Here is a 15,508-nt window from a genome sequence, read left to right on the forward strand (position 1 = left end):
CCTTTAGTTATTGAAAATAATAAAAAAGAACTTAATGTTTTAACTCTAATAAGAGCTTTTTCAAAAAACAAGCATTGAAAATATGTAATATTTATTTAATAAATATTAATACAGAGATTGATATAAGTATGTAAAAATAATTTTTATTCTTTGAGAATTTTGTTTGAAAATATATTTTGTTGAATCTAAGAGAACATCTAAAGCCTTTGGGTATGCATTTGTGGGTACAATGGTATATATTTTGTGAAATGACAGCAGTGTGTCATATCCATACTCATTAAACTTTTGTACTTCATTTTCCTCCTAAAGGCGAAACTGCATTTTAGCAGATGAAATGGGTTTGGGAAAAACTATCCAGTCCATTACATTTCTCTATGAGATATATTTGAAAGGAATCCATGGCCCTTTTTTAGTAATTGCCCCATTGTCCACAATCCCCAACTGGGAAAGGGAATTCCGAACCTGGACAGAGTTGAACGTGGTTGTGTATCATGGGAGTCAAGCTAGTCGTCGGACCATTCAGTTGTATGAAATGTACTTCAAAGATCCCCAGGTAAACCTTCACAGGTTGTATTCTTTGTACTTATTCTGTGCATTTTAAGGTGTTAAAAAAAAATCAAAGTCTTTGTGACTTGGGAAGGTCTAAATTTTGCCAAATTGAGAAATTTGCTTTAGATATCTGACTCAATTTACATTTGTATTATCTTTCTGTGTCTATGAAAACAGCTCTTTATTTTTATAGCTTTGGTTTTTCTGATTATTAGATTAGAAGGAATGAAATTTTTTGCCTTGGATGATCACTGAAATCCATTTAATGCTTTGATATGTTAATTAGTTTTATTTTGCAAGCCTAAGAGAAAACTAAACAAAAAATGGTAATATTAAATGTGAATAGAAAGAATATTTTATTATGCTATTGCTAGAAGTGAAAAATAGTAAGCATGTAAAAAGTCCTTGAAATATATGACACATTGAATGAAACACATCCCAAGGGAGGAATTTATGCTTTGGCTGTTAGTAGCAATTGCTTTAATTTTTTTCTTACTCTAGTTACCTGTATGCCATTAGTGTGTATCAACAGTGAAGCGTTATAAATGACATGATAAGGAAGAATAATATGTACTAAAATAGTTTTATGTTATGGATAGTAAATGGAAGTCCTGTAAATAGGATCTTTGCTATATATATGTTTTTGCTATATAGATAGATAGATAGATAGATAGATAGATGTGTGTGTGCGTGTTCTAAGTATAAAATCTGACCTACAATTAAATAACTAAAGGAGAAAAAATATTGAAATCTGTGTTTATCTTTAGATTTGGGAAATTATTATAAATTCTGTCCTACGTGAATGTGTGACTAGAATGGGTACACTTAGTGGTAATTGATGCATGTGCTCTGTTAGGAAATTAGATCCAAAATTTACTGACAGTTTTCTCATTTGTTTTCCAATTCTGTTTTACCATATCGTTTAAAACTGCCAAAATAACTTGAAAACAGAATGTATGTCACCTAAAATAAAGAGATCTCCAAAGGGATAAATACGTATGTTTTATGCTATTTATTCATCCTTAAAGTTATTTATGTAATCATTAATGCTTAATAATAATTCAGAGTTGTTCTTATAGGGTCGAGTGATAAAGGGGTCCTATAAGTTTCATGCCATCATCACTACATTTGAGATGATTTTGACTGATTGTCCTGAGCTGCGGAATATTCCATGGCGCTGTGTAGTCATTGATGAAGCCCACAGGCTGAAGAACAGGAACTGCAAGCTGTTGGAGGGACTCAAGATGATGGACTTGGTCAGTGACCATATTGGTGATTGCACTGAATCTGAATAGAATTGTTGCTGACTTGATAGTCCCATTGCTCAGAATTTGAAGCCTGTAAACAGTATTTGAAAAGCTTGTCAAATATTGTGATATATTCTCTGGCACTTTCAGTTATTCAAAAGTTGTTGCCTTTTGGATTCTTACATTGTTGGCTAGTGTCTGTTAAACAGTTGTATTATAGCAGAGTGTAATCATGATAGTTTCACTAAAGTGAGTTTCAAGTATTTGTTTTACCCTTTGTTCATAAATACAGGTTGATCATACCAAATACAAAAATCCCAGAATCCAAAACGTTTTGAGTACCCACATAATGCTAAAAGGAAATGCTCATTGGAGCATTTTGGATTTTGGATTTTCTCATTTGGGATGTTCAACCCGTAAGTATAAATGCAGATATTCCAAAATCTAAAAATATCTGAAATCTGAAACACTCTGGTCCCAAGAATTTTGGATAAGGGATACTTAACCTGTACTGCCATTTCATTAACTGTTGGGCCAAGCTTTACTTCAGTGATGATAGTCCAGTTATTTTTCAGTGCTCATAGGTTTTGCCATACTGTGGCCAGCAGGACTTGTAGATGCAAGTTCTCAATGAGTTGGGTAGGATATCTGGGGTTGGTTTAGTTCGCACAGATGCTTAGAAGTTTGGGGCATTACAGTGCCTGAGATTTGATCTGGAGTTTTACACCACACTTATCCCATAGTCTTCCAGCTTCCCAAGAGATGATCAGGTCTTCCTGATTAGATTTTCTAGATTTTTTTTTTCAGTAGGAGCATCATGGAATAACATATCGTAGGAGTAGAAGGATTTGATTTATTTTCTGTCTGATACTGCTGTGTGTGATTTCCTAGTGGGAATTGCAACATGACCTGTCATCCTCAGGCTTCTTTTCACTCCATAGTTTATATAGTGGTTATGATCACTTATATTTTATTTTTAATGTACATTTTGAAAGCAAAGCTGCTGTCATTTAGCATGCCTTGGATGATTTGATGAGTTTCACGGAAGTACAAAAAGGGTTTCAAAGTATTTTTAATGCTAATTTCTGCAGGCTAATTTGATCTTTTGTTAACTGAGAGTTTGAGATGAGAAGGAGTGTTCTGTATATTCATGGCCATATGTTTTTAGCTGAAGACTGGTATTACCAAAAAACACCTAAAAGCTTTTTGTTGCAGCTGATTCTCTGAAAGAGCAGCTTATTTTATTCTTAAAGAGATTAGAATTGCCAGCTATGCTTTTAGTTTAAAACAAACAAAATCTAGTTTTGCTTAAAGGAAAAAGTCTGACTGAATTATCCTATTTAGGGTGGGATTTCCCATTTTTCTTCCTAATGAATTATTATTAAAGCTATCCTAAGATCTGTCTCAAAGCAGTTGACTATTATTTGGTGGCCAATCCACAAAACAAGTGAGAGCGCTTAGAAACAGTGAATAGTCTCAGGGACCTTGGTAAGCATATGGAAAAGAGAAACTCTGTGTTTGTATTTGTTCACTCCAGGTGATGCTTAAGCATTAAAATGAAGTAAACTTGTATTTGCAGGTAAACACTAATGCTTGTGATATAACCTAAATATATATTCTCAGTAGGGATCCACCTTCATAGTTTTCTACTAAGAGACAGTTATGTCACCATTTCCTGAAGGCTTAAACAATCATCTGACTGAACTTATCTGAGTTGTGTTCTATTATTAGTTCATGTGTTCCCAGATAGTAAATTCTTACTGTAAAACATTATTTCATTGGTGAGTACACATTAATTTAACTCCATCAAGATCAAACAATCTGATTGTCATTGGGCTATTTTTTTTTTTTAATTTAAGTTCTAGGGTACATATGCAGAATGTGCAGGTTTGTTACATAGGTATACATGTGCCATGTTGGTTTGCTGCACCCATCAACTTATCATTTACATTAGGTATTTCTCCTAATGCTATCCCTCCCCCAGCCCCCCACAATCTTTGGGCTATTTCAAAGAGTTTTCTATTATTTATACTAACATTTGATAAATGGATTAGAATCTGTTATCCAAATAATTTTCCTATTACATATTGCAGTGTTCTTAAGCTTTTTCACATAATGGCACGTATAGAAAATGATAGTAGTTGAATGCCACACTCAGGTAAAAAGAGAAGGCTGCCCACTGCCACGGGACACCACCAGTCCTGGGTGTCCTGACCTTCCCCAAGGACTTATAACCTGTACGCATCCTTGGCTCACCAACTGGGAAGCTCTGATTAGCACATGAACAAAATATTTATTTTTCTAATGATGAAGAATTTTTATTTGAGAAGAAATGTTTTCAAGATGGAACACATTATTGTTGTTCAGAATATAATTATGTTTGTCCAATTCTGAACAGCTCGTTGTCTGGTCTTTAAATCCTTACTTAAAATAAGCATCTTGAGAACTTAGCCACTTTCTACTTTTTATTCTTTCCTAGAATAAGTCACAGTCAAAATAGTGGTTTATATCCAACTACGGCACAGGCCATAGGGAACTGCTGTTACCTGCACTAGACTCAGTTGCGATGAAAATGCGCTAGATGGGGATTATCTCCAAGTGCATTCCCAGAAAGGACGACCAATGAGTGTCTTCAGCTCTGCAGACACCAAGGAAATGTTTGTGAAGATGATACATTGAGGGGCAGTCACCATCTTCACAGTCCTCCACAGGAGCTCTGGGAAAGCAACCATCTCGTTGTCCCCCATCCACGAGTAGGGGATGCTGTGGAGATCATGGTAGTTCTTCATTGATTCTAGTATCTCTTTCATTGTCAGGAAACCTGACACAAAGAGTCTGCTTAAAATGAAATTAAATGGACATCACTTCATCAGAGCTAAAAAGAATGGTAACGTTGTCAAGGCAAAAGCACATCTGCTAGCATAGGTGGAGGTGATAAGCTCCATCGCCTGAGTTTCTTACCTGATGTTTTGTGAGACTGTGCATAGTAATCGTGTATTTTTTAATTGTTACCCACTTTCAAATTGATACCTAGTTTTATTCCACTATTTGTAGGTAACTGTATGAAAGGATTTTGTGTATAATCATTTGGTGTAACTAATTGAAGGGAAGCTGCATAAGAAAGGAGTTCTTTCCTTTTTTCGAATAAGTTTATTTTGAAATTAATAAGTTAAGGCTTTAACTTTTAAAATATTTGGTTAAGCAGTCAAGATTTAATTTAATGTTGTAATAAAGGATATGAAAAAACTGGGAGACACGATATCAATACAGCTCAACTACTGCAGTAACTCTTTCCTGAATATGTGATGGGACTTAAAAAAAAAGTTCTTGCATACAGTAATCCAGGACTTGGGTATGTCAGCGATTGTGGCCCAGGCTATCCACAAGTGTGGTGATACTTTAGAAAAAAATTGATTGATTGATCCTTACTGTTTATGAATTTACTGAGTCTGAAGATGATGGTGGTCCATGAAACTTCCTCAGAGACTTTATTCAAAGGGAAGAGAAGGAGGAATACAAGCATATTGAACTCCTTCACCTACTTTCAAAGAGCTTCATTAACAGATATGACATGGTAGATATTAAGAAAATTAGCATGTTCTTACCTCATTCATCTAGTATTTACTGAGCGTATACTCTGCTTGGCAACCGAGACTTGTCAGATTCCAAATTAAGTCAGAATATTGCTTTCTCAACTACTGGGAGGTATAATTACTTTCTGAAATAGTTTTGTTAGCTGTGCTGTGTACCAAATGGCCAAAGTAGAAAATAATAGGGTTCTTAAGATTAATATCTCACTATTGTTAAGACTGGCCATTGTAAAACAGCTCTTCTGTATTGCATATATGAAAATAGGAAGACAGGGTACAACTGCATGAGGAAAGCTGGGGAAAGAGTTCGTAAACAGGAAGAATCAATTAAAGAAATACCTAACTTGGTTCAAAGAGACAAATTTATAAATAGCATCTGATTTAAAAAAAGTGATTGTGGTATTTACAACCAAGCTGACCTCTTTGCTAGTTGGAAATTTTTGCAGAACAAAATAGTTTTTCATATGCTGTTGCATGTAGAACTTCTTTTGTCTCTATGAAGTGAGTCATGCAGGAAGCAGATGGAGAGATGAGAGCACTGTTGATGTAGAGAGCAGAAAGAAGCATGCATGTTTCATCTGCGTCTAGGGATTCTAGGAAAAAAACTTAACTGGTGGGGTTAAAAGCATTGAGACTTGGGGGACTTAAAAAGCCGTGATACTGAAATACTGACCTATAACCCCAGGAAGAAACAAAATGGCAAGACACATTTAAGGACCCTGTAGAGTTCTGGAGAGGACTGTCCACGGATCTGTCTACCTGACACAGAAATCGTGTTCTAATACCTCTGTTTTCATGCCTGATTCCTATACTTTGCATAGGGTAGATGAGTAGGAGTAGAACAATGGGTGTCTAGTGAGAGGCTCTGGTTTTAAGAAAGTGTTTTTGTTACAATTTGGTTAGTGGCTTTCCTTGTGTTACCTCAGGAACACAAAGTGCTGCTGACGGGAACCCCACTCCAGAACACTGTGGAAGAACTCTTCAGCTTGCTTCATTTCTTGGAACCAAGTCGCTTCCCTTCAGAAACCACATTTATGCAAGAATTTGGTGATCTAAAAACAGAAGAGCAGGTATTTATCAGCTCCACTTTGTATTTCAGTTATAAAATTGAAGATTAGCCCATGAAATGGCAAAGTATTAAGTTATTTTAAAGTGTGATTATATTACAGTTTTTCCCACCTAGTACACAGAACCTTAGATACCCTTTCCTTGGACTTTCCAGGTCATCATCATAAAGGTTTTCTTCTTTATTTGTTTGTCTTTTTGCTCTTGTGAAGGGCTATTGAGATTTATAGAGAGGTTACATACCTGTTGATGTAATTTTCAGAGATAGCTGTGCTGTGCAGGTTGGTAGTTTTGCTAGGTATGTGTAATTTTGGGGATGATGTCAGACGCCACTGACGTTGGTAGACCTGTTTGCCTGCTGCAGTTTTGAGTCTCTGTTCTTTGTGAAGCATCTGTACTCAGCCACACCGCTTACTTCTTCAAGCCTACATATTTTCACTTTAGAAACTTAGGGCATAACCACTGCACAGTATTTCTGTGAGAAGTAAATGAAGCATTGTATATAAAAAGTGCTTGGGCCAGGCGCGGTGGCTTACGCCTGTAATCCCAGCACTTTGAGAGGCTGAGGCAGGCGGATCACGAGGTCAGGAGTTTGAGACCAGCCTGGCCAATATGGTGAAAACCCATCTCTACTAAAAAAAATACAAAAATTAGCCAGGTGTGGTGGCGCACGCCTGTAGCCCCAGCTACTCTGGACGCTGAGGCAGGAGAATCACTTGAACCCGGGAGGCAGAGGTTGCAGTGAGCCAAGATCGCACCACTGCACTCCAGCCTGGGTGACACAGTGAGACTTCGTCTCAAAAAAAAGGAAAAGAAAAGAAAAGTGCTTGGCTATTTTATATGCTGTAAGAGTTATGTGGGCATTAGTTATAATTTGTGTGCTGTATTTGAAGTAGATAACGGAGATAGACTTGAAATCTTGGTTTTTATGTGCTCCCTCTGCTGACTTACTGTCTAAAACCTGTTAGCTCAGTTCAGAGTAAGGTCTGTTTTGTTTTTCTTTTCTAAAATAAAAACTGTATGGATTACTCAGTTCTATTGCCAATCAATAGAAAAGAGAACCAGGGAGAGACGTCACTGCTGGCTCCTTAGTGCAGGGACTAGATTGCTCCTGGCTCACTTCCTCTCATTCTTTAGCTCTCCCTAGAAAGGAAGAGAATAGAAACAGAGCATTGCCATGACATTGTCTTGTCCCTCTTCTCTATCTTCCCTATGGCTTAGGACAAACAGAAGGGAAAGCTACATGAATCAGTTGGATTTCTCCTGCTGGGTACTTTTCAAGCCTTCTGGCTGTTCAGGGCTCCTGGATGGGTGAAATAGTTCATTTGACATAAAATTATGCAACCTTCATGCACTGCTCTTATGAAAGCTGAGAGATGAGCTCCTTCATACTCTCACTGGGCTTTGAAAAATGAAAATGGATGTTTAATGAATGAGATAATCCTGATGTTTCATGTTAAAATATGTTTTAACTTGCAAGCAAATCATGACACTAGTATTTACTTAAGGTCCTTTTTTAGGTGCAAAAACTTCAAGCTATTCTAAAGCCAATGATGTTGAGACGTCTCAAAGAGGATGTAGAAAAGAACTTGGCCCCCAAAGAAGAAACTATTATTGAAGTTGAGCTAACAAACATTCAGAAGAAATATTACCGAGCCATCCTTGAGAAGAATTTCACATTTCTTTCCAAAGGCGGTGGGCAAGCTAATGTACCTAACCTATTAAACACTATGATGGAATTGCGGAAGTGCTGCAATCATCCGTACCTTATCAATGGTAAGGCTGCCCTGCTTGCGAACTTGCTTAAGTGACGATTGAAGCACCAGAAATCCCTTTCTGCCCCCAGACTGGGGATTTCATGGTGTATAGTCATTCCTGTCTCCTGTCCACTCAGCATGGGTTTCACCAGCTTCCCACTTTCTGTGATGCCTCCTTCTGTGGTTGCTGAAGGTGAGTGACCATTGCCCCAGCAATCCCTGAAGTGGAATCTCACCTTGCCTTTCTCCTGACCTCCCTGTGCTTGAAAAGAGGCGTTAGTGTTCCATGGCTAGAAGTCATCTGAAGTGCTAACAGCCAAAGAGAAATGAGCCGCTAATGGAGGTTTTCTTGGGGTGTGTGTATTTAAATCAGAGATGTTAAAGAGGAACTTAGGTGTGAGCAGACAGCTATCAGCTGTCTCAAGCCTTTGATAGCAAATGTCCTCATCTTCCTCTCAGTCCAGAGTCATCTAGCACCTCTATCCTCTGAGAACAAAAAAATTAACTTAAAGCTTTGATAATTTATGGCCCTCCTCTTTTCTTAACTAAATTCATAGTGTTATGTAACTCATGGCTTAAAACCTTTATTATGTATTTTTGGAAATCATTAAGGTAATAAATATTTCATGCTTATGTTGTATAAGATACTCTGGAGAATGCAAAGGTAAATAAGAAGGGAGCATTCGCCACAAGCAGTCTTCAGTTAGCTGAGGGATTGAGATTGGGGGAGTCTTTAGAAGGAGATGGTCTTTTTAGGCAAGTCTGCAGGGGTAGAAAGGATTTTGCGAGGCAGAGTTAGAAAAAGAAAAGATGTTTAGGCTGAAGTAATGATACAAGCAAAGAGAGGGGGTCAGGAAAACAACGAGGAACTTTCCCAAAGTAAAAGGCACACATAAGAAATGCACCTTAGACATGCTTGGATCCTGCTGCAGAATTCCTTAAAGGCTAGTGCATGGAACCTCCACTCTACCCTGCAGGCAGCGAAGAACCATGACTAGTGTTTGAGCTGAGCATTGATTAGAAATATGATTCAGGGTGATGCGTCAGGCAACACTGCATAAAAAGGATGGGAGGAGGAAAGACAGACAAGCAGAAGAACCAGCTCAGAGGCTATTGTATTCTGGGTAGAAGTTAATGTGGGTTAAAGAAAGGTGGTGGCAGGCTAATTTGGGAGACTTGTACACGATGATAGTTGGCCAGCAGTGCAATTAGATTCCTTTCCAAGGAAAAGGGAGCACAACCTGGTCTGTCTTTATCACAGTTTATGTTCAAGGACAGCTAATTTAAAGAATTTCTAATCTTTCCCCTTTTAATAACGTGTTAACTCATCGGCCACCCTAGATTCAGAAGTCTCCGTTACTAATGGACAGAGTAGTCCACTCCTGGAAGATAGTCTTAGAGTGTTGCACCTGGGATCATTGGTGTGATGCGACGAATCAGTGAATTTCTTTTTTACATATATATACACATTTTTTTTTCTTGAGATAGGTTCTCACTCTGGCGCCCAGGCTGTAGTGCGGTGGCACGATCTCGGCTCACTGCAGCCTCGACCTCCCAGGCTCAAGCATCCCTCCCACCTCAGCCTCCTGAGTAGCTGGGACTACAGGCATGCGCCACAACGCCCAGCTAATTTTTTTTGTATTTTTTGTAGAGACGGGGTTTCTCCATGTTGCCCAGGCTGGTATCGAACTCCTGAGCTCAAGTGATCTGCCTACCTCAGCCTCCCAAAGTGCTGGGATTACGGATGTGAGCCACTGCACCTGGCCAGTGAATTTCTTTTTGTGCTTTTAGTTTTGTCTTCTAAAGAGAGTATCATGTGTGATGATTATGTATCTGATACTGCCAACCTGCTAATCACAGTATGTTTAGAAGCTTGTGCAGCCGTTACAGTGAGTGTTAACTAGCCAGGTCGTGAGTTGGTGAGACAGAGCTTAGGGCAACTGATGGAGCGAGATGAGGACACGTGTGTGCATGCACTGTGCACATACATGTGTTTGCATTTAATAGCTGGTACAAAAGAAAATAAATAATAGCCTCCAAGGGGAAAGAAAAGAAAAGGAGATACAAAAGGGTTTGAATGCTACCAGCAGGATGTGTGTGAAAGGGGAGATCTCAGCAATGGTAGTTAGATTGCCACCCCCAGTTCCATCAAGTTTACCCTGTTTGGTCATATGTTAATTATATGCATTGAACATTGTGGGTTGTTTTCCCCCAAAACACAGCTGGTGTGTCTCTTCCTTTGCTGATTGCTTTCCAGGGTCATCCTGTATAGCATATTTGTTCGCGAGGAGCCTCTTAGGACTCCCTAAGGCTTGGCAGATGTGGCAGTTGTCCTAATTGGTCACACCTTGAGGTCAGCTTTTCTGTCCTGACAAGAAGTGTCTGTTAAGCAGGTGTCTTTGTCCCTAAATTTGGGGAAGTTATAGTGAAAAAGTATAGATAACATACCAACTAAGCGCACGCAGCTGTCCAGATAACTTACGCAGACATTGTATTGTGTAGAGGTTGCTCCAGGGCCAGTACTGTTCATTCTCATCCACAGTCTGGAGTAAAAACATATATCCAGCATTTAAAAGGAAATTCTTTAATTTGGGAGATTACATTGAAATTTGAATTGGTTGTGGCAGAGTAAAGAAGCCTCAATCAACATTCAACAAAACACATTTCCAGGATTATGAAAAATAGAAGCAATTTTATATGTATGAGTTGAAAGCTTATGTATGAGTTATTAGCTCAAGCTTTATTTCAATGGAATTTCCAATTTTTAGGTTTTGTAATGTGAAGTTAAGAATAATGTTGAAAACATGTCCAAGGTACCCTGCTGGTTAGAGCTGACTTAAGAGTTGTTGCTGGTTATTGTTTGAGGCAGGAGGCGTGTAGAGAAGAGTGGGCAAAAAGAAAACAAGAATGAGGCTTACGTGATGGAGTGAATTTCAGAGAGAAAATAGTAACTTTTTTTTTCTGGTAATCGTCAAGAACAAAATATTTTCTTGTTTGTTCGTGGCTTTTATATAGCTAGAGGACATTGCAGTTACTGTCCCGACAGTGACCATCTGTTGAAGTGAAAAGACTTCAAGCTGTAAGTGAATGCACACTTGTTTCAAGTTGTCTTTGATATACACACTTTCCAGTGTAGTGCCAGCCATACATTAATTTAGGACGGAACCAACAAAGTGTTTTGGGTTGGCATGACCTATTTCCAGTTAATTTTTGGATTGATGTTTACAAATTGGGTATCAAACATTAATTGGTAATCTTGAAAATTTAGCTGTGACGTCACAAGGGAGCAGTTGCTTTCCTCCCCAACACTCTTCCCACCCTCTTTCCTTCAATGTTGCCACAATAAAATGTCAAGACAATCATATAGGAAAGGTGTTTGCTGATACTATTTTTAAATGAAATATTATTAGTACAAACTGGCTGCCAGTTGTAAGAACCTGAATTCATAACAGAGAGCTGAATTAATTAATTCAGAAGTAGCTTTTGTCAGGTAAGAAAGAATGCATTTTTTTCTGACTATTCTTTTTGATAGTATAAAAAAGGCAAAAATTATTTTTTTAATCTCTGAATAAATTTAAAATTAAAATTCTCTGCAAATTTGACTGAATTACTTGTTAAAAAAATTTAACTGAAACCCAAATATCTGATGTTTATTTTGTCAAAATGATTATTTGCTTTTTGAAAAATATTCGTTGGCCATTAATTTGTTTTAAATGGCTAAAATACTATATTTTATATTGTGGATTTTAACTTAGTATGGACAAAAAATAATTAACCAAATGTCATAAGAGTAAAACTTATTCTGAATTTCAGAGCTTATGATATATTGTACAACAAGAATACACTTGAAAGATACCTAATGTAACATGTGCACTTAAATCTGTTTCCCCTGTCTCTTGAGGGGCTTGTCCTGAATCTAGAAGCTGGGTTTCTAAATTTCATGTTTTAAAAAATATTTAACTTTATTCAAGAACATTCTTGCTAGTGCCCTTAAACAGCATTTTGCTCTTTACTCTTGCATTTATTTTCCATACTTAAAGAAACATTCTGAATATTAGCTTTTCATTCACTTGGAAAAAGGAGTGAGGGCCAGTCTGTCTTCATAAGAAGTCAGTGTATTTTGTGGAAGGCCTTAGTGCTTGGGAAGACATTAACTGACTTTAGTCTGTTCTCAGTAAGTTATTCGTTGATTAATAATTAATAGGCTGTATTTCTGCATTTGACCGTGTCATAAGGTAATTTCTACATGCAGCCTTAAAGTACAGATAGGATTGCACTTTTGTTACATCTGTGCTTGTTGCAGCAGTACCATGTGAGAGGCTGTGGTTGTCTGTCCCACTGACCCAACCTTTAAAGCCTCTTTGAGGTTTATGTATCCCCATCTTGTGTATAGTTAGTTCACATGTTAAAAACCAGTGGTAGGAAGGTAGTTTTAAGTTTCTGGCACAGTTAAAGTCTAGGAAACAATCCCATTAAGATGAATGTGTGTGTTTGTATTTTCTGAAGAATAGTTGAGCACATCCTCCACCTTCAGGGAAAAGAGCTAAACACAACAGCTATGTCCTGATTAACCCCAGAGGCAGGAGGAGGCCAGACCAATGCTGCGTAATTCTAGTTAAGCCACCTAAGCAGTTGAAGGAAGCTTAGCCTGCTGCTTCCTAAATAAGTGTGCGTCAGGCAGGGATGTCATGGGCCATCTTTCCTTAGGAAGATGTCATCTTCTTGAGGCCTCTTTCCAATGTACCCAAGTCTTTGGACCAGCAAAAATCCATGTGGGGCTATGAGGGGGAAAAGAAGGGTTTAAGCATAGAAGTCTTGTGTCAAACACTTAAAGGTTTGTTTGTTTTTAATTTTAAAAGATTTGGATAGTTCAAGATAGAATTTTTGTATCTTAGGAAAAATTACCAGATGGGAATGAATGTGGAGGGAGATTTAGAGATTACAATAGTTGTATGCTTAGGTCCCCCACAAATATTCCAAGAAATTGTCCTGGAAATAAATTCCTCTTTTTGTAGTTCCTTTGCCTATATTAATATGCAATTATAGACCCAAACTACTATTGCTCTTACGCTGTAATTGTTAGGACTCTATTCCTTTGTTTTTTCATTTCGGAACAGATTTTGTTGTTTGTGTTTATGTTCAGCTAGTAAACATTTCTTCATTTCTTTAGCAATTTAGGTTCCAAATTTTCTGTAGGTATCTGGCCCTTGGCTTGTTTCTGCCACTTCTGGCTTGACAGTCTGTTGTTGAAATTCCGTTTTTACAGACAGCAAACATTTGTTTGTTGAAAAATGTGGTTTTCCCCCTAAATGCCTCAATGTGTTGTGCTTAAAACTTTTATCCCTTTTGTACATCCACAGTTTTGTATAGACCCAACTATGAGTAAGTGGATGGATTCTTGTTCATAAGCGGGAGTTTGGTGTTCTGGTTCCTACAGTTTGCAATGGGTTTTGAAAGCAAGTGCATTGTTTTTAGTAATAAAAACCTTTTACAGTATTCACGTTATGCTGTCCAATCTCTGCAGGTGCTGAAGAGAAAATTTTGGAAGAGTTTAAAGAAACACACAATGCAGAGTCTCCAGATTTTCAGCTCCAGGCAATGATCCAGGCTGCTGGCAAGCTAGTGCTGATTGACAAGCTGCTGCCGAAACTGAAGGCTGGTGGCCACAGGGTGCTTATCTTTTCCCAGATGGTGCGCTGCTTGGACATACTGGAAGACTACCTCATTCAAAGACGGTAAGGACCACCATATCAGAATAATAAAAAGGAAATCTAAAATTACCTTCACAGGGGTCCAAGCAGTCCACCTAAAAGTGGAATCTATGATAAAGGGGCTAGAATGGGGGAAGTGCATCACATGTCATTTTTAAAACTATAGATGTACATGATGATTATTTTATATGATGACTACAGGAGGACACTGCATACTTTTTTAGGCAATTTTATTTCCCCATTGCCTTTATTTGAGTAGGGGAGAATAGTTCTTACTTAAAATTGAAATTATTTGTTATCTTACTGTTATAGGTGTCAGCTGTTTTTAGAATTTAACTATTTCCCTGGAGAGGAAGTAAAATAAAATTTAATCTTTGGTCATTCAATCAATTATATAAAAAACGCCAATAAACCCTATTTGCTCTGAGATTAGTTCTGTTAAGTCATATTAGTCTTTTTAATATATATTCCATATTGTAATAATTAAAAATTAAAAAAAGGAGCAAGTATGTTGTCGCTATGTGTCAGGCCTCCTTGTTCACACTGATGTTTTCTAGGTACCCATATGAAAGGATCGACGGCCGAGTAAGAGGCAACCTCCGCCAGGCAGCTATCGACAGATTCTCCAAACCTGATTCTGATAGGTTTGTTTTCCTCCTGTGTACAAGGGCAGGAGGTTTAGGCATTAACCTCACTGCTGCTGATACCTGCATCATCTTTGATTCAGACTGGAATCCCCAAAATGACCTCCAGGTAAATGCACAAGAAAGTCCTGATGCCTTTAAAAAAGAAGTCATTCTGCTTACTATGACAGAGAGTCCCAGTCAGACCCATAAATTAATGTTGCGTCGTCACTCAGGCTGTGTCCTATGATTCAGAGCAAATAACCAACTAGTAATCTGTTGATTAATAATGTGAGAAGAAATTTTTTAGTTTTAACCTTCTTCTAAACTGCACCTCTATTTATTGGCACATAGATAGGGTCTTAGAACTGGCAGATAAGTCTTGTCATTCTTTGGTAGCCGTCTTAGCTCAGGTCTCCTTAACAAAATACCATAAATTGGGTGGCTTAAACAACAGACATTTATTTCTCACAGTTCTGGAGGTTGGAAGTCCAAAATCAGAGTGCCAGCAGAGTCAGGTTCTTGGTGAGGGCCCTCTTCCTGGTTTATGGACAGTTATCGTCTTGCCGTGTCCTCACCCAGCTTAAAGAGAGCCAGCTCTCTCGCCTCTCTATATGAGCAGTAATCCTGTTCGTGAGGACTCCACCTTCATGACCTAATTACTTCCCTAAGGCGCCACCTCCAAATACCATCACATTGGAATGAGGGTTTCAGCATATGAATTTGGTGGGGAGACACAAGCATTAGGTTCATTGCAGTAACTATTAATTTCATTTTTCTTCCAGGCTCAGGCTAGATGTCATAGAATAGGACAGAGCAAATCTGTGAAAATCTACAGGCTGATTACAAGAAATTCCTATGAAAGGGAAATGTTCGACAAGGCTAGTTTGAAACTGGGCCTGGATAAAGCTGTGCTACAGTCTATGAGTGGAAGAGAAAATGCTACCAATGGGGTAAAACCACCCT

At 38.0% G+C, this 15,508-nt stretch overlaps 1 protein-coding gene across 9 annotated transcripts in view; it reads left to right on the forward strand.

Annotated features, from left to right (window-relative positions):
* Positions 1-15,508, forward strand: part of CHD7 (chromodomain helicase DNA binding protein 7) — a 191,267-nt gene that overhangs the window by 146,695 nt on the left and 29,064 nt on the right. For all 9 annotated transcript variants that reach the window (XM_063817126.1, XM_063817130.1, XM_016959510.4 and 6 more), the window contains exons 12-18: positions 310-553; positions 1,629-1,805; positions 6,313-6,456; positions 7,972-8,227; positions 13,733-13,943; positions 14,477-14,672; positions 15,328-15,495. In XM_063817126.1, coding sequence (XP_063673196.1) covers positions 310-553; positions 1,629-1,805; positions 6,313-6,456; positions 7,972-8,227; positions 13,733-13,943; positions 14,477-14,672; positions 15,328-15,495 — 1,396 coding nt within the window. The remainder of the gene's footprint in view (positions 1-309; positions 554-1,628; positions 1,806-6,312; positions 6,457-7,971; positions 8,228-13,732; positions 13,944-14,476; positions 14,673-15,327; positions 15,496-15,508) is intronic.

The sequence above is a fragment of the Pan troglodytes genome, chromosome 7, assembly GCF_028858775.2.
Source record: "Pan troglodytes isolate AG18354 chromosome 7, NHGRI_mPanTro3-v2.0_pri, whole genome shotgun sequence".
NCBI lineage: Eukaryota > Metazoa > Chordata > Mammalia > Primates > Hominidae > Pan > Pan troglodytes.